Source organism: Bos indicus x Bos taurus, chromosome 2 (genome assembly GCF_003369695.1).
Source record: "Bos indicus x Bos taurus breed Angus x Brahman F1 hybrid chromosome 2, Bos_hybrid_MaternalHap_v2.0, whole genome shotgun sequence".
Lineage (NCBI taxonomy): Eukaryota > Metazoa > Chordata > Mammalia > Artiodactyla > Bovidae > Bos > Bos indicus x Bos taurus.
The window spans coordinates 4,619,369-4,643,589 of NC_040077.1; the positions used below are offsets into that span (position 1 = coordinate 4,619,369).

The following is a 24,221-nucleotide window of genomic DNA, read 5'->3' on the forward strand; positions in this document are numbered from 1 at the left end:
AGGCTGGACTGACTCAAAAGCCTGAACTGCTCTATCCTGGGGAGAACTGCTGGGGTAGACCAATGATGAATGCTTCCTTTGGGACTGGGAGGAGGAGCCTCTGGGGCTCAGAATGGACCTCAAGGTGTCTCTGAGGATGAGTTAATCTGGCGTGGAGAGAGTCTGAAGGGCACATAGATAGTGGAGCCCTCCGAGTGGGGGCTGGGGGAGGGGATCCTGGACTCCTTGCATTTGCAGCATCTCAGGGGCCATCTGGATGGAAAGATCTGCTAGAAATTGGGGCAAGAGAGCAGTGGGAGCTGTGGGTTTGTTGTCTTTTGCATCAAAGTAGCAGGTGGGAACCCTGGGGGTGTGGGGGCAGAGTGTGGGGGAGGACATGAAGGTTGGGAGGAAGGGGTAGGGATTCAGGGATGAGACAGAGCAGCAGTCATAGAGGTGAGGTGCCTGGAGGACCTGGGGAGAAGAGGAGGTTTAGAGGCTGATGCTCAGCGGTGACCACAGAGCACCGTGGTGGGTGCCTGGGAGGGGAGTGAGCCCGCAAAGATGTCTGGGAGTATGAACGCAGCAAGCAAGAGGCTGTCATGTGGGGAGTGGAGAGCAGAGGCTGCAGAGAGGCACCTGTGGGATACCTGTTGCAGCTGGACTTGTATCCGCACCAGTGTTGCAGGTTCCTCAGCAGGGGCCACACCAGGGCAGGAACTGGATAAGCCCACTGCTCCGGTGGGGGACTCGGGGCTTGGGAGGCCAAGTGACTTCCCTGAGTGAACAGGAACCCTCACCGGTTGGTCTCCGGATGACCCTAGATGTGAGTGGAGGGAGCCATGGGGCAAGGAGTGGGTGACAGGGCACTGATGGGCCAGAGGCCCGTGTGGAGGCTGGTTTCACGGTATGAATGCAGCACAAGAACTTGGTCTAGATGCAAGGAGGACAGGGCTGATAGTGAGGATCAGGCATCAGGAATGTCCCCCACACGCACGCACGCATGCATGTTCATAGGCTAAACTCAACTTCCTATTGCCTTGAGCTTCTGGCTTGTGACCTGGCCTCACCAACACTGACTCACCCTTGAGTGTGGAAAGTCCCCTATGGCTGGCCCTGCCTGTGCCCAGGCCCTTTAGCTGGCTTTCCAGGGTTGGGTGGGTGGGAGGCTGCAATGGAGGTTGGTCTGAGGTTGTAGGAAAAACAGTTTTGCATGGTCGTGCCTGCGTGATGCCACCAGGAGCTGAGGGGACAAGAGAGCACAGATCCAATCCCGTGTGACCTCAGCAGGTTTCTGACCCTCTTGGTAGGTCAGTTTCCCTATCTGAAACCAGCAACCTCCCCTCATGAGGACCTGGCTCAGAAAGGACCCCACCCACCACACCCCAGGCTAGAGCTCCAGATGTCTTGCATCAAATTCTTTTATGTTGGGTATCAAGACAGAGTATTTGGGGATGCTGGGGAGGGTTGGAGAGGGGGACAGGGTGGGGTGACCACCTACCTCTGGCCCCACTGGCTGCCCCAGCTCGTCTCAGGCAGTGTGCACATCTGTGGGTGAGTCTCCACGCCCGCCCCCCGCCCCCCACCCCCAGCAATGGGGTTTGGCTTCTAGGTGCTGGTGGGGCGGTGGTGTCTCCCTGATGTTAACTGGGCAGACTGCGCTCCCTGTTCTCGGGCAGAATGTGAAGGAGGACATGGAATCCCTGCCTCCCCCCTTTGCCGTCTTGCAGGGAGCACTGCTGGGCTGGGCGGGAGGTCCCTGGGCTGCTGGAAACAACAGCTCTTTTATCCAGCGCTTGGCCTGTCTGGCCCTGTGCTCCGCGTGCTGTCTGCTGTAGGCAGCAAGTTCTTTACTTCAGTTCTGAGTGGCAGTTCCTGCTCCTCTGGCCACCTCCTTGCGGATGAGGAAACGAGGCCCCAGGGAGCTGGTACCTTTCTCCAGGGGCACAACTGGTGGCTAGAGCTGTCAGGCCTTAAACACAAGAAGTTGAGCCTGGAGCGGCTGCCTCCTGCAGCTGGCATCGTCTCTTATGGGGCTGTGATCCAGTTATCGGGCACATGGGCTTGTCTGTCCATCCCCCGTCTTTGGTCAGTGGGTTGGAGTACTGTGTTCCCAAGCAAGGACCATGGGGATGCAGACATGGAAGTGCCATTGGGGGTGCTACTGACCAAGACTTGGGTTGGGGCCACCAGCGGGGCGGGAGGTAGGTGGTCTCCCCCATGCCCCACCTACCTGAGAGGCGTGTAGGGGACAGATGGCAAAATTGTTGATCTGAGCCTCCTAGGGCCCCAGCCAGGGAGCTGGACCCAGGCAGAGTGCAGAGCCAGCCGCTCTCTTAGGGGCCAGCTGCTGTGGCCATCACGTGGAGATGCTGTCTCCGAATGTCTGCCCTGGGGTAAGGCTGGGGCTCTGTAGGGGCAAACTGACAATGGGCCTGCTGCACGCTCACTCGGTCAGGGTCCAGACGTCTGGAACAATCTGAAAGCCTGGGGCTGGACTTGAATATGTGTTTTGGCTGCATTTTCTGGGTTCTTTGGGTGGGGAATTCCAGGCCCAGAGTCACAGGATTTCCTGTTGATTTCTGATTTCTCCAAGACCCGCCAAGGTCTTGTTCATGGCCAGGCATTGGAACTTCCTCCCAGCTACCTTGGGTGTGTGTTTTGGGAGGACAAGGCCTCCAGGTTCACGGTGACCTTGGGACAGGAAACTGTGCCTGTGTTGAGAGTCCAGCCCAGCTCCTGAGGGCCTGGGTGATCAGTCCCTGTCCTGTCTGTTCCTCTACATGGTGACCAGCAGTGAGCCGGAAAGGAAGGTGGTGGCCGCTGCGTGCAGAGCCTCCCTGTCGACTTGGGCTCTGCCCAACCCCTCCTGCGTCTGTCCTGCTTCCTCACCCCTTTGGCCTTAATGTGGACATGGGAGGTGGCTTTGGTCCCCCAGGGATGCCTGAGGGCAGGCGGAGGTCTGCTTGCCTGACAGGGCTTGCTGAAGAGCATTCTGGCCCTTTGCCTGCCATGAGGGCTCCTCTGGCAGAGCAGAGAGGAAGTTCTACCTGGGTGCCCCAGCCCAGCTCCCCTTCTGTGTCTGTGGCAGCACCTTCTGCTAGATCCACTGTCCACAGCCCCCACCTGAGAGGCAGAGCCCTAGCCTGCCTCCCGGGCTCATCCTGCCAGGGGACTCCAGCACGAGCAGTGTCACTTGAGACTTCTCATGGCGCTGTAGCCCTGAGAGAAGGCTGGGGTTCAGCATGGCGGGAGGCAGAACAGGCTGGAAAGACGTCCTCCAAAGATGGGCCGAGCGCCACTGCACGAGTCTACATGACACGCCGATTGGTTGCGTCTCTCATCGCTGAGCCTGACCTCCCTTCTGCGCCCACCCTTCCAGGCAGCCACCACAATCCACTGGAGCTGACAAGAGACAAAGTCTGTTTGCCGCCTTGTAGTCAAGGTCGCGGGCATTAGGATGCTGGGAATTTGTAGAGGCTCTTGTGGCTGACCGCAAGGTTTGTCCTCCTCTCTGAGATGGGGCCCTAGGCTGGAGCCAGCGTGTGTCTCTGTAGCGATTTCCCCTGGAGTTCAGTTTGGCTTTCACACCTCACATAAGGACAGCCATCACTTGCCCTGGGGACAGCAGTTGCCCGCTTCCCATCCTGCTCCCATTCCCAAATATTCATAGTCTCACCTTCTCCGTGGTAGGGTGGTTTTGTGTTTGGAGGGGGGTGGGGCAGGGATGAATCTAACTCGTGGTGCAGGGGAAAGAGTCATTGAACTCGGTCCAACCTGAGTTCACATTTGGACTTTGTCATCTGCTCTGTGAGTTTGCTCAAGTTACTCAATCTCTCTGAGCCTTAGAAAAGCAGGGTGACCTCAGGGATGAAATAAGTATGTGAATCCCAGGCTGCTCCCCTGTGCCTGGATGATGCTTTGTACCCGAGACACTCTGGTTCCCTGAGTAGGAGACAGGAGGCGCAGGAGGGTGCCCGGGTGTCCCTGATGCCCTGAGAGATGGCCCAGCTCCACAACTGAGTAGCTTGGGGGCCAGGTCAGTGACAATGACAACCACAACCCTGTCCTCTGCAAGCTTACAGTGGGCCACGCACCCCATAGAGAGCTTGTATGTCCGCCATCAAAAGGCCAGAACACACGCTCATGGCCATGATTAGGGTCCTTCTCTGGCTGGGAGCCTGGGCTTGGAGCACGAGGGCCAGCCCTGGCTGCACCACGAGTGAGGGCCCGGACTGGAGCCCTGACTGCTCTGGCTGGCATGAGCCCAGCGGTGGCCTGACCTGCACCTGACCCTCCATGAAGGGCACTGGGGGCTGCAGGGTATAGGGAGAGACGGGGCTCCAGGGTGAGGGGCTTTGCCTCTGCCCACTGTGGCCCGGGGGGGTCACTCTCTCCAGGTGTCCGCTCGTCCGTCTGTGAGCTGGACACGCTATGCAGGGCTCGCAGGGTTGTCATCGGGGAAGGCCACTGCATCCTGGTACACACTGGCACCTGGTGTATCCTTGGCACACGGTGGCTACAGGGATGGGGTGTAGACAGCCACCCGGGGTGACCCCAGCCGGTGCAGGGCAGCGTGGACCGACTGCGTGACTGAGTCTCCAGGGCGCCAAGGCCAGCCTGGGGTGGGGATGGTGCTGTCCTCTGCCCTGGAAAGCGTGTCCCTTGAATGTGGCCCGCAGGTCCTGACCTCTTCCTTTTTCCTGCCCAGCAACATGTCCAACGCCTTGGCCAACGCCGTGTGCCAGCGCTGCCAGGCACGCTTCGCCCCTGCCGAGCGGATCGTCAACAGCAACGGGGAACTGTACCACGAGCACTGCTTCGTGTGCGCACAGTGCTTCCGGCCCTTCCCCGAGGGGCTCTTTTACGAGGTGAGCGTGCTCCCTAACCCTTGCCTCTGCTTCCCGGAGCCCAAGCCCCTGACCCAGCTCAGGGTCTGCCCTCTGGCAGCCTGCGGGCCTCGCCTGGCCACGGCCCTCCAGTGACAGACTGGCAGACGTGCCGGGCCGTGAGCTGGTGGTGCTCCTGCCAGCCCAGAACCTTGCTGGCCACCCCGCGGGGGCCCAGCCCTCACCTCTGTGAATGGTGCTCTCCTGGTGTGCGTGGTGCTGAAGGAGTCACCGTTCATCCTGTCATCTGGGAGGCCCTGGGGTCCGACAGTAAACACAACCAACATACACCTGATGCTGCTAAGTGCTCAGGTTATGAGGAATCCTGGGGGTGGGGGCCTGAGCAGGGAGGTAATGTTTGAGCAGGCCTGAAGGAGGTGAGGGAGCGTGTGTGCACCTACAGGAAGAGCTCTCAGCAGAGGGCACAGCAAGTGCAAAGGCCCTGAGGTTGGGGCGTGTGGGTTTTGGAGCAGTAGGAGGCTGACGTGATGGAAGCAGAGGAAATGAGAGGGCACGGTAGAAGATGAGGGAGGGCAGGCAGAATCGTTTAACCCTGTGGGCCTTCATGGGGCCTTAGGCTTCATCCTGGGAAGGGCAGGACCCATCCTGTCTGTCTGTCAGTAGAAAAGGGCCTCCCTGGTTGCTATGCAGAGGAGACACTGTGCAGGAGTGGGGACAGAAGCTGGGAGAGCAGGTGAGGCCAGAAGCCAGTTATTTCTTTGGTAATCCAGATGGAAGGCAAGGGACCTAGGCTGAGCTGCCCTCGGTCCCAAGAGCAGATGGTTAAATTTTCAGCAATCCTGCAGGCTGGTTGCTAAATACAGTCATTATTAAAAGTTAAATGATGTATACATACAATGAGATAAAATTTTATTAAAGACAAAAATAGCAGATACTCAAAACTCATCACTTCCTAACTGTTTTATTACATTTCACTACCTGTTATTGTGTTTAGGTGCTGGAAACGCAGTACCGTGGTGGCTACTGACATCTCTTCTCAATTCCATGTCAGCGTCATTTTGGTAGCTTCAAACTGACCACGGTGGGACTATTTACACCACAGAAATTGGCAAATGCTGCCAGGCTGCCTCAGGGCTGCCTGTTAAGCGTTTATAGGCACACCACGGCAATGCTCAGAGGCTGGCTAGATTTTGAAGCTGAGGGGACTGGCCGACAGACAGTGTGTGATCTGCCTGACTGAACAGGAGCTGCCGTTCCCCATGGTGCCTCCTGAGAATTGCTGGCCAGTGGTGGAGGTGGGGTAAAGGGGTGGAGTGGTACCGGGCTCTGTGGATGTGCCTATGATGATTTAGATTCCCGCTGCCCCTGCTGGGTAGGGCTCTAGCCAGGTGCAGCTTAACAAGACACTCTCAGGGAACAGGGGACACCCAAATAAAATTGTCAAGGGCGGAAAGGCAGAGGCAGGTGTTGCCTTGCCCAGACAGATGGGGACAGCGTGCAGGGCTCGGGGTGCTCTGGTGCACCCCATTCCTGTGCCTCTTCTTCTGGGTCCCTTCCCTACATCTTTTGTGGTCCCTGGGGGAGTGTACCTCTCACACACGAAACAGGGCCAAGGGACACACAGAATTCAGCCTTGATCCCTGGGCTTCCCAGCATAAACATCCACCCCCAGCCCGCAGCCTGCCCCTGGAACCAGCAAGGCCAAGATCTTCAGCAAACAGCGGAGGCCCTCTGAGGGGCCAGCCTTGCCGAGTTGCCAGCTTCCTCGAGGTCCCTCACTTTGCACTGTCCCCAAGTCAAACAGGCCAATCCCGTCCCGCCCTCAGGCCTTGCACTGACTGCTCCCTGTGTGGAAATCCCTCTTCTTAGTACCCTCCTCCCCTTCTGTCTTTCCACTCCTTATCACCTCCTTCAGGAAGTCCCCACCCTTGCTTCCTGTGGTGGTAGCAGGTATACAAAGTGGGGTGCTCATCCAGCCTCCCCGAGGGCAGGTCCTCACCCCACCGACCGGTGCAGCTCAGAAAATGACAGTGCCTTCCTTGTCCTTTCTCTGCTGGCCCCATTTGCAGTTCGAAGGTCGGAAGTACTGCGAGCACGACTTCCAGATGCTGTTTGCTCCGTGCTGCGGGTCCTGCGGTAAGGCTTCCACGATGCCTGGGAAGTGGGGATTCGAGAGTAGGGGGCCCTGTCTGAGCACTGGCCTTCGGGCCCCTGTGCTCATCATCTTCCCAAGCTCTGGGAGCGGCGCCCTGGGGCCAGGCAGAGCCAGGCGGGCTCCAGTGCAGGAACTCTGGAGGGGGAGGGCACAAGGCCAGCAGGGACATCTCTCCTCCAGGCGAATTCATCATTGGCCGTGTCATCAAGGCCATGAACAACAACTGGCACCCTGGATGCTTCCGCTGTGAGCTGTGCGACGTGGAGCTGGCTGACCTGGGCTTTGTGAAGAACGCAGGCAGGTGAGACGGGCATCACCATAGGCCCAGGCCTGGTCCAGGCGCCTCGGGCTGCCAGTGGGGCTGCCACCCCCGCCGTCCCTGTGAGGCGGGCAGGAGAACTCTCTCTGGTTTACGGGTGACGACGGAGGCTGGAGAGTGAGGGGTCAGGAATCGGGGCTGCCCCAGGCTCAGGGCTGCTTCCTGGAGCAGGCTGACAGTAGACAGCCAGCAGGCAGGCAGCCGAAGCCGGAGCTGTTGGTGCAGTGTGAGAATGAGGAGTTGTGAGTTAAGCTCCTGCCTGCCTGGCCACCCAGGCTGCAGCCGTCCCCCGTCCTCAGACCCCACAGGGGCTGCTGGGAGAAAAGCACTCAGTTGGGGCCCAGCGGTGCTCCAAACTTCAGGCCCGGGTTCCCTTAGCAGGCTAAACTGTCACCTTCCACGAAGACCTGCTCTTTCTCCTCTTCCTCCCCTCCCCTCACTGTCCCTGCACCCCACCCCCGCAGCCAGGACCTCCCTTCCCCCTGCCCTGCCCTGCCCTGCCCTCCCCTGCACCTGTGTTTCCCTCCCTTGTCGCAGCGGAGGCCGTGTCCCTGCACCCAAAGGCCTGCTCACTTCCCGCTCCTCCAGCGGGGCTCACAGCTCTGGACCTCTCTGGTCCCTTTCTAATGGCTCAGGCGAGGTGGCCCCTGGTTCAAGGCACCCTGTCAGCCTTCACTGCACAGCGACTCCCTGCAGCCCTTCCCAGTGCCCAGCCGGTTCCTCCACCTCCTCCCGCCACCCAAGCTGCTCAGGGCTCCCGCAGCCTGCACTGCCCTTCCCACTTCTCTCCGGGTGCCCAGGAACCCATGGGGTCTCCTACCGCATGGCTGTGCTGTCCCGGTTCCCCTTTTTCCACCCGTCTCTCTATGGCGGGCTCCTTTGGGGCTTTGCATTTGGCCCAAATGGCATATCTGTGCTGGGTAATCCAGATGTAGGCCTCTACCCTAGACCTCTCCCTCGGAATACCCCATTGCCCACATGCCATCTCCACAGTGTCTGGCAGGCATCCCAAATGCCATAGAACCCAACAAGCCAACTTTGAGTTTCTCCTCTGCTGGCAGTCAGGCCTCACAGAAGCACACACCTGCCTTGCTAGCAACACCTCAGTTGTCTGTCTGCCTCCCGCTTCCTCCCTTATCTGGGCGCTGGGCACCATCTCCGGCCCTGTTGGAGCCCCACTTCCTAACGCTGCTGTAGTGACCTTGTCCGTCTGCCTGCTCCTCCAGAGACATGTGTTGTTCATCCTGGTGTCTGCAGGGTGCTCACTAGGAGCCTGAGTGTTGAGTGCTGATATGAGTGGCCTTGAGGGGCAGACAGTGCAGCAGGGTCCCTGAGCGTGGGCCTAAGCTGCAGCTCACGCTGGGACTCCTGCTCTAGTGTTTGCTGGAAAAATCCAGAAGAGGCTGGACTTGTTCAGGAAAGTAAAGTATTGCTGTGGTGACAGGCAGGTGGGGCACCCTGAAGCCCACAAGGCAGAACGTCAGCGTCTGTGCGGGGCGGGCCGGCTGTGGCGCCACCAGAACCACAGTGCACACTGCTGCCTGCGCCGCCACTTTGCCGTTCTTGGGTCGGAAGGGAGAGAAGTTCTGGGGAGGGAGTTGCATTAACCAAACAGAATAACTTTCAGTTATTAAAGTACAGTTATGTTTATGATCAGTATGCATGCATGCTAAGTTGCTTCAGTCGTATCCAACTCTTTGTGACCTGGACTGTAGCCTGCCAGGATCCTCTGTCCGTGGGACTTCTCAGGCAAGAATCCTGGAGCGGGTTGCCATTTCCTTCTCCAGAGGATCTTCCTGACCCAGGAATCAAATGCAGGTCTCCTACATTGCAGGCAGTCTCCTGCATTGCAAGCAGATTCTTAACCAACTGAGCCACCAGGGAAGCCCTTATGATCAATATAACCAAGTACATAAAAGAAACCGTGAGGGGCATACAGGCCACCCTCTAAGCAAAACACCTCACAGCTTGGCCAGCCAGGCGAAGACCTCTTGGGGAGGAGTGGGACCCTGCCCCTGCTGGGTCTGGGTTAGGGGGAGATAGACTCGTGGGCCAGTCTGCGTGCCCCCCACAGCCGGCAGTGACGAAGCTGGGCTTCCCGTGATGGCGCCCCATAGTCTGTGCTCGCCCAGGACTCAGGAGGGACAGGGCAGCTGCTGAGAAGCACTGGGGATTGTCGGCACATGCAGGTCTGTGTGTGGCAGGAGGGACCAACAGGCCCTGTGTTGCTGGACGTCACCTGCAGATCACCCTGAAACGTGCTTAGAGTGTTCGGCTCTCATGTACTGCCTGTGTCCCCTAAACACAGGGGCCTTTGGGAAAGGGGGCACAAAGGGAACTCAAAGCACCTTGCACTTGAGAGGAAATCTCTAGACACCTTCTCCTGACCCTCCACCGAGCGCCGTCCCCACCCGTGCCCCCTCTTCTGGCAGGCCGTTCCCCTGTCTCCTGAGTTCTCTCTGCCAAGCTTCGCAGCCATGTGTTTCTACTGTGAGGAGGCCCAGAGCCTCGCAGAGGGCACTTGGGAAAGAAAGACGCTCATTGTTCAGAAATGTTCCTCTGGCCTCCTTGCCCCTCACCGGGGGAGGCGGGGTGGGGTCCAAGTCACTGAGTGTCTCGTGGCTGTGAATGAGCAGGGTCAGCCCAGTCCCCGCAGAGGAGCGGCCGTCTGGGCGCTTTGGTGCTGCCTCGCCAGGGATCTGCTGACAGCCAAGACAGAACTCGGCGCTGGGTGATGAGTTCGGACCTGGAGCAGGTGATGGTGACCGGCCGAGGTTTCGGTTTCTTTTCTCAGAGGAGGTGGGCTCCTCCTCGGTGACTCTGCGGGGTGGTCCTTGTGGGGTTGGGGAGGGGGCGGGGCCCAGGCTCACAGCTCCGACCTGGCGCTCAGCGAGCTCTCGTTGGTCCTCCCGTCGGCACTGGGCGGCGGCCCTGGGAGCCGCTTGCCACACAACAGGCTGCACAGGGCATCTCGGAACTTCTCGGCCACGAAGAAGTACATGACGGGGTCGAGCGCGCCGTTGAGGCTGGTGAGGCAGGAGGTGATGCGGTTGCCGAGCGCCAGCGCGCGCTGGGCGGCGCACGAGGTGCGGTGGCCGCGGTAGCGCAGCACGTAGACGGAGCGGTGGACGTGATACGGCACGAAGCAGATCAGGAATATGGCCAGCACCGCCGCGATCATGCGCACCGCCTTGTTTTTGAGGCGCCGCTCCACGCGTGGGCCCTGCCGCAGGCTGCGGATGATCAGCAGGTAGCAGGTGACGGTGGTGACGAACGGGAAGGTGAAGGCCACAGCCAGGGACGCCAGGGCATGCTGGGAGGCCTTTTCCCTGTACAGCTGCAGGCAGACCACCGTGTTGTTGGTCCGCACGGTCTGCGGGCTCACCAGCAGCGGGGCCATGGCCACGGCCACCACCACCCAGAGGAAGGCGCAGGCCAGGTGGGCGTGGAGCGGCCTGCGGAGCTTGAGGGACTTGACGGGGTGCACTATGGCCAGGAAGCGGTCGGCGCTGATGCAGGTGAGGAAGTAAATGCTGGCATACATGTTGAGGTAGAAGAGGAAACCCGTGAGCCGGCATGGGATCTCCCCGAACGGCCAGTGACTCCCTGAGAAGTGGTAGACCAGGCGGGTGGGGAGGACCAGCACGCAGGACAGGTCGGCCACGGCCAGGTGCATCAGGAACACGTTGGCCGGGGTGCCGGACTTGTGATCCCGGATGAAGAGCCACAGGGCCAGGGCGTTGCCCACAAAAGCGAGGATGAAATCCAAGAGGTAGAAAGAGGCGAAGAGGACGTTCTCCAGGGGCGTCTCTTGGCCGCATTGCTCCATAGGGGCCAGGGAGGAGTTGGCCAGTAGCCCTGGGGAGGCCACCTCGAGGCCATTCATGCTTCAGCCAGAGGCAGAGGCACTGAGCCTGGAGGGAACAAGCAGACACCCCAGCTTCAGAGAGCCTGGGACAAGCGAGGCATCACCCTCTGTAGACATGAGCTCTTGGAAGCCTTTAGTACCTGCTGACCCCTAACCCCTTAATAGGCTGTTCCATGCTCAGCATTGCCTCAGGGGCTACAGAGCACCTCCTGTGTCCAGCTGGGGGTGGGCAAGTGTCACAGTTGTGTCGGACTCTTTGCGATCCCATGGACTGTAGCCTCTGTCCATGGAATTCTCCGGGCAATATTGGAGTGGGTTACCATGCCCTTCTCCAAGAGTTCTTCCCCACCCAGGGATGAAACCCTTTCTGTTTTATGTTTTGATTTTTTTTTTTAACCTCAAGGCATGTCTTAGCTCCCTGACCAGGGATCGAACCTGCACCCCCTGCTTTGGAAGGCTGCAGAAAGCAAAACCAAAACCAGGGCCTGGGTGCCAAACTAATGCTGGGGTCAGCTCCCCACTGTGCGGCCGTGTCCCTGTAGAGCATGGAGAGCTCTGGGCAGAGCCCTGGTGTTCCTGAAAGCCACCTCTCAGACCTAGGGGATAGAGTCAGCACCGCAGGGAGAGAGAGCATGGTGGCCTGTCTGTCTGTCTGAGGCCCTGGGGGGTGTGAGGGCTGAGGGAGGGGCCCTCATCTTCTGTCCCTCTCCCCTGTGTGCTGTCTAACCGGTGGGGTGCATGAGTCCCCTGAGCCCTGCTTCTCGTGGGTGGGGCACTTTGGCCTGAGAGCCCAGTGCGGGGGGCTTGGCCAACGCCTCCTCAGCATCAGGTGAGCCCTGCTCAGCCTCCCTGACCCGCCTGTCCACTAGGTCCCCCATGCTCCCAGCACCAGCCACGGGAGGGCCTCACGAGCAATGCAGTGTCCTGCTCCGTCTACAGCACCCGAAGGCTGTCCAGGCCAGCAGCCAAGGTCGTGAGCTTTTTGAACTCAGCCACCAGCCCTGCTTTGGGCATATTAGTGGGCGGAGACTTGTGTCTTAGAAAGACAAGTGTCTTAGACTTGTGCCTGTGGGTCCAGGCCTGCATTGGGTGTTTTACTACCTGGAGTAGTTTAACTAGAGCTTCCCTGGTGGCTCAGACAGTAGAAGTATCTGCTTGCAATGCGGGAGACCCGGGTTCGATCCCTGGGTGGGGAAGATCCCCTGGAGAAGGAAATAGCAACCCATTCCAGTATTCTTTTCTGGAAAATTCCATGGATGGAGGAAGCTCATAAGCTACAGTCCATGGGGTCGCTTTAACTATCAGGAGGCAGATTCTTTTCCAGGAGAGGAAGAGCCATATGTCCCAGAGGTGGAGAGACTGGCCGTGGTTTTCTGGCCAAGATCTGCAGCCCCAGAGAGGCCAGGACCCAGGGAGGCGGCCTGTCTCTGCCCAGCCTTGCCCACCTGGTTTACCCTCAGCATAAACCAAGGGGCGTGGCTCGGAGCCCTCCTGACCTTGGAAACAAACCGTTTCTGTCTGGTGACCCCAGTTCTGAGTGGGTCACCGGTGGTCCCTCCCCAACAGACAGAGTGACAGATTTCCCATGTTGATTTTGGTCGACTCAGGAGATTCACAAAGGAGAGGAAAGGTCCAAACGCCCTGCCTCCCCCAGGCCTTGGACAGGTGTGGGCAGGAGAAGGCCAGACGGCACGCAGCCCGCAGCCCCACGTTGGCTTGGGGGGCAGCTGCCCGTTTCTTCTCAGGGCACCTCTGCCTACAGTGCAACTTCAGGGGCTCCCCTGAACCCTGCCTCTCAGCAGCCACACTCCCTGCCTGTGGGCCACAGAGGGGGCAGGAGAGGGGCTCACAGGAGCAGCGGGGATGGACCGGAAGCAGCAGTTGCATACACGAGCCACAGGGGACCTGGAGCAAGTTCTCTGTAAACTCCTCCTGTCCTCGGGTCCTCTCCTTTTAATGACCAAGATAATAGTCCTGGCGGGGGCTGGCAAGTGCTCCGGGAGCACGGGGACGTTAGCGCTGGCAGTCCCTGAGTATGAGGCTGGGCGCCATCCCCAGGTGTGGGTTCCCGAAGTAGACGGAGCAGGGCCAGTGGTTCAGACTCTGGCAGCTAGGAGGGCAGGAGGGCAGTGTGGGTGGTGAGGAGCTGTCGGGCCAGGCAGCAGCTTGACCCTCCGCTTCATGCCTCATCAACCACCACTGGGGTCCCTGGGCACCCCTGGCACCCCCGCTGCCCCACAGGTGGCTGAGCAGGAGGAAGTCAGGGGTGGTGAGCATCTGGCCAGTCATTCTCAAGCCAGCGGAGACGCTCGCCTGATCACATCACGTTTTGATTATTGGAGAGATCCAGGGATGTCCCCTTGCCCAAATCTCTCCTGGACCCAGAGTGGTTCAGGTTCCCTAAATTTCTAATACAGAGATTATTTCTTGTTGCTCCCAAGTGTGTGCGACCTGAGGCAGTGGGGGAAGTGGGGGAGGCCTGGAGGCCAAGTGAGGGAGGGGTCTTGATGGGGATGGGGAGGGGCTGAGCTGGGTACCCTCCACTCTGGGCTGCTCTGAGGCCCAGACTCTGCCCACCCCCCTGGTGGTACAGTCATCACCCAGCCCCTCCGTGAGGTCTGCTCACAGGTACTGACCATCTTCTCTGCCTGTCGCGAGGCAGGCCTGCCTGGGCACTGCCCACCAGTCCTCAGGGGCAGATGTCCACTGCCTCATTTTACAGATGAGGAGGCTCATTTTACAAATAGAGGCTCAGCATCAGCTAACTTGCCCAGGGTCGTTTGGCTAGGGCAACAGCCCAGGGGTAGGAAGCCAGATCCGGAAGACCCAGCAGGGACAGCCAACACCTCTGCCTGCTTTTCCTCCAGGGGCTGATGGGTCCCTGCTGCCAGGGCTGGTGTGGAGCTGCCTCCCAGGCTCAGTGCCTCCCCCGCGGGCCTGGCCCCAGGCACAGCGACACAGTCTGCACCACCCTTTGTTCAAGAAGCAAGGCTTTCCAGATGGTGACAGTAGAGCAGTGGCCTGAGCGTGGGGCCCTGCGTGTGCGCAGGTGGCACCCGTGGGCTGCCTGGCACCTGGCTTTCTGCTCTTGCCCAGGGCCTTCTGAGTCCCACCACTAGGCCGCATGCCCCGTGCTCTCTTTGGGTGCAGACTTGATTTCAGAATGCTTTCAGGCTTGTGTGAGGTCTGTTGCGTTTTCTCCACCCTGCCCCTGTGTTACGAGTTTTGGTGCTGGTTTTGGAGTAGGTCTGCGGGGGCTCCTGCTCCTCTCCACGTGTCCCTAGAAATGCCTGCTCTCACTGTCTCTCGACGTCTCACTCTGCTCGGAGCAGGGCGGCTGGGGGGCGTGGGGCCCCCGACCACGGAGCAGGTGCAGGGCTCCGCCTCTGTGAGGGAACATGGGCGGGTGTGTAGTGGGAGGAGGCTGAGGTGGCAGGAGGTCTCTTGGTGTTGCCGGCACCTGTCCCTCCTGCCTCCTCGTTGGGCCCCTCCAGGTGCCCTGGCTAGAGGAGAAGAGTGTAGGGGCATCGCTGCAGCCATGGGGCCACAGACTGGGCACCCACTCTTCTTTTAAAAGCCCCCACAGTGAGACAGGAGCACCGCCCATGGGCTGCTCTAATTCAAACCAGGGAGGCCTCGGTAAATAGGTTGAAGCGAGATGGCAGAGATGGCCCTGCTCTGCTGGGCCCGCGCTTGCCCCGCACCCCCGTGTCCCGCTCCCCAGCCCTGCCCTTACCTCTCACAGCAGGTCTGGGGCAGCAGGTGGGCTGCGGCCTGTGGGTGGGTGGTGGCTCCGTGCGGCCGTGGTAGAGGCCGGCTGGCTATTTAAGGAGAGGCGGGGAGGCTGCACCCCCTCGGGCCCTGAAAGGCTGCTTCATTCCTGAGGGGTCCCCTGTGTGGTGGGCCACTCCTCTGGCTGCCTCTGCTGCCGCTGGGCTGTGAATATTCCAGTGTGTCCCAGCACCCCCCCCGCCCCCCAGCTGGGCCGCCAAGCATCACAGAGGCCGAGTGTGTGACTGTCTGCGTGTGACTGTCTGCGAAGCCGTGGAGTGGGCGCCGGCTGGGTGGGGGGCTTGGCTGGGACCGACAGACAACAGGACGTTTCAGAACAGGGTAATTTCCTATCAAGGGGAGGGGGCCTGGGAGGGGCTGGTTGCCATGACAACGGGCCTGGGCACCCAAGCCTGCACTGGCCATCGGCGGCGGGGGGGTCTTGTGAATGGGGAAGGGTGGGAGGCCGAGGAGTCTTGTTTGGTCAAATGAGAGGGGATTCTTTCAGGACACTTGCTGTAGGGTCCTTGTGTCCTGCCCTGTATAATGAGGCCCCCTTTGGGTGTGCGGAATAAATCATGGCCTTTATCTCCAGCAGGGCCCAGCTGCAGGCTGCCTCATAATGGGGCGCTGTCTGTGCCTGTGGGGACCCGGAGGCCTGGCCCTCGTCTGTGCAGGCTCCTCCTCTGGACAGGAGGCCTGGGAACAGAGCCACTGCTGCCTGCCCCGTGCTGCTCCCCCAAGGCTCCTCCTGGGAGTCTGGGGGGTGGCTGTTTGCATGTCACCAATGGCTACTCCAGCAAAGTTGGTTCTCTCTGTCTTTCCCAAAATGATACACCCAGTAGCACAGGTCACCAGACCACTATTACTTGTTTCAAAAGACTTTACAACTTTTTAGTTAAGATGTTTAAAGATGTACATGCTATCACTGGGAGGAACCTCCCACAAGTACTCTCTGAAATGTCTTCTTTCATGCAGTCCTGTGCACTTGGGATTACTGCCCATTTTACAGACGAGGAAACTGAGGCTCAGAGAGGTGACCTGACTGGCCAACCACAAACCAGTGAGCCAGGATTTGGACTCAAGCATGTGTCGCTCTAAAACTTAGGCTGCATGTGTGTGTGTGTTGTTTTGTTCTCTTCTTCTGTTGCACCTCAATGGTAGAATTCCTAGGTTCTATCTTCATTCTACCTTGGAAAAACTCTACTGGTTGTCCTTAGATCTGGTGCTGGGATCAGGTCCGTTGAAAAGATATTTCACATCTGAGGTTCCTCTGAGAGAGCGGGGTTCCTCAGTTCTGTCTTGCTCCGGAGCTGGTGGGGTGTGAGGCTCCCTCCCCACTGTGGCCCAAGGTAGCTGTCTAGGAGAACTGGCTCATGGTGGCTTGAAACACGGGAATCTGGCCGGCTTCCCTGAGTGCACATGTCTGTTGTTGGATGATTGATGACAGTGTTTAAGGGCACAGGGTGTTGCAACCAAATTTTGGGGAGTTGCGCTCATTTCTGTAAACTTTGAGGCAAAAATCTTTCCATATGGGTTGAATGTTGTCCTGCTGCTAAGAGGACTCTGAATCTGAGAGTTAATCTTTTAAGGAGACTCCCTGTGCGTGCTCAGATGCTCAGTTGTATCAGACTCTTGGCGATCCCATGTTCTGTAGCCTGCCAGACTCCTGTGTCCATGGGGTTTCCCAGGCAAGAATACTGGAATGGGTTGCCATTTCTTCCTCCAGGGGATCACCCCAACCCAGGGATCGAACCCGAGTCCTCTACATCTCCTGCATTGGCAGGTGGATTCTTTACCTGACCTGCCTCTGAAAGAGGCCAACGCTGGTATCAGGTGGGCAGGAGGCTGGTGGGAGGGTTGGGGGCCTGGAAAAGGGAGGCAGGAAGGCCCAGATGCCGAGAGCACCGGCAGATCAGGTGGCAGGTGGGGGACGGGAGCAGGTCACTGCAGCCTTTGTATGAATGCATCTTTGCCCAGGGACCCTGAGTCTAAATCCGTGCTGCCTGTGAGGCCCAAGGAGACAGAAACCATGTTGATTTCTCTCAGTAGAGACCACAGCTGTCGCCCAGAGGAGAAAGTACCATCAGAAATTACTCGGAGGTCTTTACAAAAAAGACTCTGTAATGACAGTTCCTAGGTCTGGGGGCCTCCATCTGGCACAACCGTGCTTGTCTTTGGAGACAGAGCGAGCCTGTAGACGTCTGGGTTCCTCTTTGTTGGGAGGACCCCTGAGGAAGCAGGCCCCGAGTGCCCGACGGGCCTGGCACTCCTTGGCTCCTTGACTGGGCACAGTGGGATGGTAACACACTGCACAGTTACTCGTATGTGTTCAAAGATATTTGAAAAATAAAGCGAATTTTTGAGCTGCTCTTGTCCACGTGATGTCCTAGGTTCAGGAAAAGCATAAAGAAGAAAAACACCACGTTTGCCTTGCTGTCCAAAGACGTCAGCTCCAGCTTGCTGCCGTGTCTCCTTCTGCTCTGTCCTGTGCCAAGGCTCCTGTTAGAGGGCTCACCTGTGGCCTTCCCAGCAGCAGGATTGTTGGCTGACTTTTCTGGGCCACTGGGCTGAACCCTCAAGGCTTCCTGGCATTTGTTCGGGCTGTGGGGGTGAGGGTGTTGTTGTTCAGTCGCTCAGTCGTGTCCGACTCTTTGTGACCCCATGGACTGTAGCATGCCAGCCTTCCCTGTCCTGCACCAACTCCCAGAGCCTGCTCAAACTCATGTCCATTGAGTCGGTGATGCCATCTAACCACCTCATCCTATGTCGTCCCCTTCTCCTCCTGCCTTCAATCTTTCCCAGCATCAGGGTCTTTTCTAATGAGTCAGCTCTTTGCATCAGGTGGCCAAAGTATTGGAGCTTCAGCTTCAGCATCAGCCCTTCCAATGTATTGATTTTCTTTAGGGTTGACTGGTTTGATATCCTTGCAGTCCAAGGGACTCTGAAGAGTCTTCTCCAATACCACAGTTTGAAAGCATCAATTCTACAGTGCTCAGCCTTCTTTATGGTCCAACTCTCACGTCCATACACAACTACTGGAAAAACCACAGCCTTGACTAGACCTTTGTCTGGGGTGTTCAGGGATGTCTTCTCCAGGGAGGTGGCCCAGCTGTCTGGGGGAGGGTGCTGCGGAGGGGCGGCTGTATTCCTCACACCTGCCTCACTCCCCACAGACACCTGTGCCGACCCTGTCACAACCGCGAGAAGGCCAAGGGCCTGGGCAAGTACATCTGTCAGCGCTGCCACCTGGTCATCGACGAGCAGCCCCTCATGTTCAAGAATGACGCCTACCACCCTGACCACTTCAGCTGCACCCACTGCGGGTAGGGGGAGAGCTGCGTGGAGGTGGGACAGCCACCCAGGGCAGTTATGGGGCTGGAGAGGAGGACCAGGTGGGCAGAGGAGCGACGGGAGAGTGGGGTGCAGGGGAAGGTAGAATGGGGGCCCGGGGGCAACCGTGCAGGAGACTCCTCTCTTTGGGGCTCCGTTCAGGGAGGACTGGAGACTCAGAGTTGCACGAGGGACGAGAGAGGAAGGAGAGGCTGCAGAGCCCCACCTGGGGTCTGTCCCAGATGCCCAGTCTGATCTAGGGGCGGAGGGGCCGAGAACAGATCTGTGCCAAACACAGGCCTCCTTCTGCGAAAGCTGAACGGGAATCCCATGCCCCGGGGCGTGTCTGGGGCACAGGAAGTCTCCAAAGAGAGCAGAGATGAAAGCACCCCCTGCCTGAGGGGCTCTGCAGGGACAGAGCTGGAGGTGGGGGCTGTCTGGAAGCTGCTTCCTTGGGTCTGCAGGAGCGGGAGCTGGGCAGCGCCCTTACCGGGGGCTCTGCATTGTCTTCCAGGAAGGAGCTGACCGCAGAGGCCCGGGAGCTGAAGGGCGAGCTCTACTGCCTGCCCTGCCATGACAAGATGGGGGTCCCCATCTGCGGGGCCTGCCGCCGGCCCATTGAGGGCCGGGTGGTCAACGCACTGGGCAAGCAGTGGCATGTGGAGGTGAGTGAGGCCGGTGTGGACAGCAGGTGGGGGCCCCAGCTCACGCTCACACTCCCTCCCAGCCCTGGGCCGTGCGGCCGGCTCCCAGAACTGACCTTCCTCTTGGGTGCTGCCCTTCCTGGCCCCTGGACGGGGACAGGTCAGTCCCTGGGGCCCAGAGACCTGGGCACACAAAGCATGGTCAAGCAGGCACACCACCCCCCAATCTTCCTTTCCCTCCTGGCCTTCTAGAGGATTCCAAAGTCCTGAGACACCCCCACCCGTCCTCCCTTTCCTGGTCTTCTAGAAGATTCCAAAGTCATGAGAACGCCTTGGGGACACAGGTCCGGGGCGCCCTGTGGGATTGTGGTTGATGGAAGTGGCTGTGTGTACTGTGCAAACGGGAGCTCAGCCCACCTGCGGGCAAGATGGTCAGGTGTGTCCCACTGGGTCACACTGGGGGCTCCACTGGGGGCTCTGGCACTCACAGTCACTATCTGGAAGAGAGGCATGCAAGCCCGTGGCTAGGCCAGCTCTGTGTCCCACAGGCTCTGCCTTGGGTGGCCCCTCTGTGAGGGTCCTGATGTGGCCCCTGGCCCCCAGCCCCCCATGGGAAGGTGAGTCATCACACCCAAAAGCCTCCCTGAGTAGGAAGATGTGTCTGGTGACTCTGGGCTTGTAGAGACAGAGGAGTCTGCGGGAGTGCAGCCCTCTGTGCTCCAGGCACCTCACCAGCACCTGACCCCTTGGGCTGCGGGTGCCTAGCAGCGAGGAATGAGGTCTGCTGAGCAGGGTCAGCTCACGGAGGTGTCGGCCCCACGGCCCTCCTGTGGGTCCACCCCATCAGCCTCTGGGCTGCCTCCTGGGGTCACTGCCGTCTCCTGGGGAGGTGGCTCCTGCTCCGACTCTGCCATCCCTGCCCCTCGCCCCCCTCCCCAGCACTTCGTCTGCGCCAAGTGTGAGAAGCCGTTCCTGGGGCACCGGCATTATGAGAAGAAGGGCCTGGCCTACTGTGAGACCCACTACAACCAGGTGCGGCTTGAGGCAGGGCAGTGGGATGCGGTGCTGCGGGGAGCCAGTCAGGGCGGGCTGGCCGGAGAGGGTATGGGGCAGCCTCCTCCCCTGGGAGCCCCCGTGGTGGGTGCTGAGTGGGGGCTGTGCCACAGGCCTGTGTGCTGAGTGTCTCAGGACCTGGGCAGCCCCTGTGACCTCAGTGTCTCCGTTTGGGAAATGTGCCCTGTGGCCAGGCCTGTCGTGGGGACTGAGTGAGATGGCATGTGGAGTCCTGGGCTCTCGGGGTGACCTGCGGCAGGCCCCCTCCCTCCTACCAGGCCCAGAAAAACCGCCCAGACCGCGCCCCTCAGGACACCAGGGCGGCGGAGGGGGCAGCACCTCCACCTGTGTTTCCTGGGGTGGCGGTGATTCTGACCAGCCCTCAGGCCCGGGAGGCCTAGGACGGCCGGGAGGCCCTGGCAGATGACAGGAGCTGCCCTTTGGGGTGGGGTGGGGCCACACCCCTGGCCCAGGGCCGGGGGCATGAATGCCAGCAGCCTGTTTAAGCCCCTGCTCTGTCCACAGCTCTTTGGCGATGTCTGCTACACCTGCAGCCACGTGATAGAGGGCGATGGTGAGGCCCGCCCCACCCCCCGCCCCGTCCCTGTGCCGACTTCCTGCCCCAGCCCCTGTCCCCCGCACTCTCTGGGCTTGTGGGTCTTGCAGCTGTGTGCCCAGCTGCCCCTCCCTGCGCACAGGGGGCCCTGTGGCTGACCTGTGGGGTCACTGAGCCTGCATCTGCCCCCACAGTGGTGTCAGCCCTCAACAAGGCCTGGTGCGTGCACTGCTTCTCCTGTTCCACCTGCAACAGCCGGCTCACCCTGAAGTAAGTGGCGTGCCCACCTGCCACCGCAGCCTCGCCCCGCCCCACCCCCACTCCCGCGCCCCGCCCCCGCCCCACCCCACTCCCGCGCCCCGCCCCCGCCCCACCCCCACTCCCGCGCCCCGCCCCCACTCTCGTCCCCCGCCCCCCCCTCCCCCTGCCCCCGGGCGGGAGAGGAGCCACACAGCGGAGACCCACACAGCACCCCTCTCCTCCCCTTCCCGCTCCTGGAGCCTGCTGGGGTCTCCTGTTGGAGTTGGCTTTCCGTGGTTTCTCCCCTTCATTGGGCCTTACCCTGAACGCCCACTGACATCGGCCCCTGGGGATGCAGTGGGCACAGGGGCAGCCCCCACCCCGAGCAGGGAGGTCCAGGGACCCTCAGGGCCCAGTGGGAAGAAGAGTCACACTGAACTTTGGGGAAGGAAGAGCCCGGAGCAGCACGCTCAGAGCCAAAGGAAGCAGACCTCCTCGGAGAATGAAAGGGGCAGGACAGCTGGAGCTGGAGCCTGGTTTCCCTGGACAGCAGGGAAGGTTCTGGAGTGTCAGCATTCAAGAAAAGTCTCTGGGCAGAAAGGGAGGCCTGGAGGCCCATCTCCTACCTCCAGAGGTCTACCGTGACCTCTGGCCACAAAGTCACGCCCAGGGCGGGGGACAGGCTGCTGTGTGGGAGGCGGCCTGCTCCGGGCCCAGAGGAGACCCCACCCCTCCTGACCACTGCCCGTCCTCCCCAGGAACAAGTTTGTGGAGTTCGACATGAAGCCCGTGTGTAAGAGGTGCTACGAGAAGTTCCCGCTGGAGCTGAAGAAGCGGCTCAAGAAGCTATCGGAGCTGGCAGCCCGCAGGGCTCAGCCCAAGTCCTCGGGCCTCCACCCTGCCTGAGAGGCCCGCCCACCTGGCTGCTTCCTGCTGGGTGCTCCTCTGCTGCCTGAGGCTTCACTCTGCACTTGGGCTCCCTGAACCTGCGGCATCTCGCTCCTGTCTCTGTGCTCAGCATCCCTCCTCCTCCCCGCCACCTTCGAGCATCCCTTCTCTCCCTCCTCCCAGGAGGCCATGGGGCAGGGGCCTGGGTGTAGTGAACCTGTGACAGGCCCACATCCACAGTTTCGGCCCAAGGTCCTCCAGGGCCAGGAACAGATAGGGGCCGGTGCCACCTGACTCAGCCTACCCTGCCCTGGCCTGTCCTGTCCCATCCCTGCAGGAGGCCTCCTGGCAGCGTGGCCAGCCTCCGCCCCTCGTGGCACAGATGGAGCCCCCAACCGGGCAGCCGCCCTGGGCCCTAGGCCACGTGGGTGAGGGCCCTCCGGTAAACTGTCCTATCCCCACCACGTGCTCACTCAGTCAAGGAGGATCCCAGGACCCAGACCAGGCCGGCACATCCTGCACTTCACCCCACACAGCAGCTGGAGGGGCCTGGCGCACCCCGCCTCTGGGGCACATGCTGACTCCCTGGGTGCAGTCTGGAGCCAGGAGGCAGTGGGCCCCAGTGGGTGGTTTGTTCCTGCCCTCCAGGAAGGATGTTACACTCGCACAATGAATGAAGGCTTCTTTACACCACCGCAGGGCCTGTGTGGTTTGTGGCATCAGGGTGGACGTGCTACCTCAGTGAGAGAAAGACAAAGACCAGACTGGACGGGCATCCCAGGGCCAGGCTGCAACAGGGCCTGGAGACAAGCTCAGCAGAGACCCTCAGTCCTTGAGGGCTGGCCCCGTGGGTGGAGTTGGGGGACAGGCCGGCTGGGGCGGTCCAGGGCGAGCCCAGGCTCCACAGCCCTGCATGCAGGTCTGCCCTGTGTGTGGGCAGAGGGGCCCACAGCTCCTCCAGCAGACCCCCCGGCAGCCTCCCGTGCTCAGAGTCCTGCTGGGGACGGGGGAGAGGTGTGCCAAAGGCCCATAGGGAGTCTGAGAAGCAGGAAGGGAAGGAAGTGGAAAGAAGGGTGAGACATGAAGGAAGTCATTCTCTGAGGATGAAGCTGTCCTCCCTTGTCCCTGGGGGGATCATAGTGCTTTTTGCTTTTTGCAGAAGGAACTTTTCCTGGCCAGCACCTCCTGGATCTCCTGCCCATCTAACCCGCAACCCTCTTCTCTCATCGACACACACACCCCAGTGCTCCATGAACGTTTATTGAACACTTCTACGGGGGTCCTCTCCATCATCCACCCATCAGCTGGGAGGCCTACCACTCCCAGTGCTGCCCTGGGCTCCTGCCTTTGCCCCTCATAGTCAGCACCCAGGGGAGGGACCCACTGGGGTGCCAAAGGGTGGGAGGGGGTGTTCTGGGGAGAGGGCAGGCCTCAGGCCCAGAGGAGGGCCCTGGGTAAGCCCCACAATGACCCCTGACTGGGGAGGGCGGCTGAGTGGGCCAGAGGACCCTGCTGCTACGGGTGGCTTGGGACTGAGCCGCGGGGGGCCCGCTGCCGGTTCACGGCGCTTATCAGCTGCTGCACATATGAGGTCAGCAGGTCATCCATCTTGTAGCCCTGCGTTAAGGAAAGGTGGGTTATAGTTAGGCAGGGCGTGGACCAGGGCTTAGGGGGCCCAGCTGCCTCAGTGACACCCCAGGCAGACGTGGTAAAGAGAGAAGCAGGACTGTGTCTGGGCCCTGAGTACTCATCCCTCCTGGGACCACAAAGGCCCCTGCCAGGCCTTGATGCCCCCGAGTGACATGCCCAGCCCTCCTCGCACTGCACCTCCGTCGAGTCCTCCACCAGCCCAGCCTGGCCTGTCCCTGCCAGGCGTGGGAGCCGGGCCCTCCCATGAGCAATTCACCCGGTGGCATCAGGGGTCAGGCTGAGGGAAACCTAGTGTCCAGAGCCTCTGGGCGCTTTGTGTCTGGGCTAGGAAAAGGGACCTGGGGCACTTGGAAGGCCCCCCAGGCCTGGAGCTCACCAGAGAGGTCTCACACAGCAGGCGGCTGCCCCGGCCCAGCCCCGCCAGCACCATGTGGAAGTAGGTGCTGCCGCTGCTCCAGCTGGCGATCTTGGTGAAGGGGTAGGTGGTGAGCAGGTCCTGTGGCCACAGCAGGCGGGTGGGTCAGAGCCAGCCCAAGCCCAGGAGGTCTGAGGGGCCCCGGGGCTGCATTGCTGCCCCGGATCCTCTAGAGCCCAGGGCCGACGTGTAGGAGGACGGGCACCCAGCCCCCCTGCACGGGGGCCCCCCCGGTCCTGCCAGGGCCCTCTGCTACCTTGGTCTTGGGGTGGATGAGCAGGACCCCGTGCCGGTTGATGGCAATGAGGATGATGTCCGGGTGGGAGGGCTCCGAGGTTTGCTGTGGAGGGAGGGTGTCACGGGGATCACAGCCCCTCCCTGAGACGCAGCCACGCATACGTGCCCTCCCAGACCTGGCTGTGGCCCTCCCTGTGGCCTGTCTGCAGGAGAAGCTCAGGCTGCCGGGGCCAGAGCTGTGTGGGGCCTGCTTGGCCAGGACA

At 60.4% G+C, this 24,221-nt stretch overlaps 3 protein-coding genes across 7 annotated transcripts in view; 1 reads left to right on the plus strand and 2 right to left on the minus strand.

Moving 5' to 3' along the window:
- The window catches only part of LIMS2 (LIM zinc finger domain containing 2), a 44,098-nt gene extending 21,744 nt beyond the window's left edge, over nt 1-22,354 (plus strand). For all 4 annotated transcript variants that reach the window (XM_027554795.1, XM_027554789.1, XM_027554804.1 and 1 more), the window contains exons 2-10: nt 4,691-4,850; nt 6,899-6,965; nt 7,165-7,285; nt 18,119-18,268; nt 18,790-18,940; nt 19,859-19,951; nt 20,498-20,546; nt 20,723-20,798; nt 21,527-22,354. In XM_027554795.1, coding sequence (XP_027410596.1) covers nt 4,695-4,850; nt 6,899-6,965; nt 7,165-7,285; nt 18,119-18,268; nt 18,790-18,940; nt 19,859-19,951; nt 20,498-20,546; nt 20,723-20,798; nt 21,527-21,674 — 1,011 coding nt within the window. In that variant the 5' untranslated portion in view covers nt 4,691-4,694 and the 3' untranslated portion in view covers nt 21,675-22,354. The remainder of the gene's footprint in view (nt 1-4,690; nt 4,851-6,898; nt 6,966-7,164; nt 7,286-18,118; nt 18,269-18,789; nt 18,941-19,858; nt 19,952-20,497; nt 20,547-20,722; nt 20,799-21,526) is intronic.
- On the minus strand, nt 8,925-15,779 carry GPR17 (G protein-coupled receptor 17). Its single transcript, XM_027554816.1, has 2 exons — nt 14,908-15,779; nt 8,925-11,217 (listed from the first exon to the last, which is right to left on the minus strand). The coding sequence occupies exon 2, from the start codon at nt 11,187-11,189 to the stop codon at nt 10,170-10,172; it is 1,020 nt and encodes a 339-aa protein (XP_027410617.1). The 5' UTR covers nt 11,190-11,217; nt 14,908-15,779; the 3' UTR covers nt 8,925-10,169.
- A 546-nt stretch (nt 22,355-22,900) lies between the features above and the next one.
- MYO7B (myosin VIIB) overlaps nt 22,901-24,221 on the minus strand; it is a 104,416-nt gene continuing 103,095 nt past the window's right edge. Inside the window, exons 46-48 of one of the 2 annotated variants that reach the window (XM_027554777.1) lie at nt 23,978-24,061; nt 23,683-23,802; nt 22,901-23,273 (exon numbers count right to left, since the gene is read on the minus strand). In XM_027554777.1, coding sequence (XP_027410578.1) covers nt 23,172-23,273; nt 23,683-23,802; nt 23,978-24,061 — 306 coding nt within the window. In that variant the 3' untranslated portion in view covers nt 22,901-23,171. Of the gene's footprint in view, nt 23,803-23,977; nt 24,062-24,221 lie in introns of both variants that reach the window. The other variant, XM_027554769.1, reaches the window with a different exon arrangement.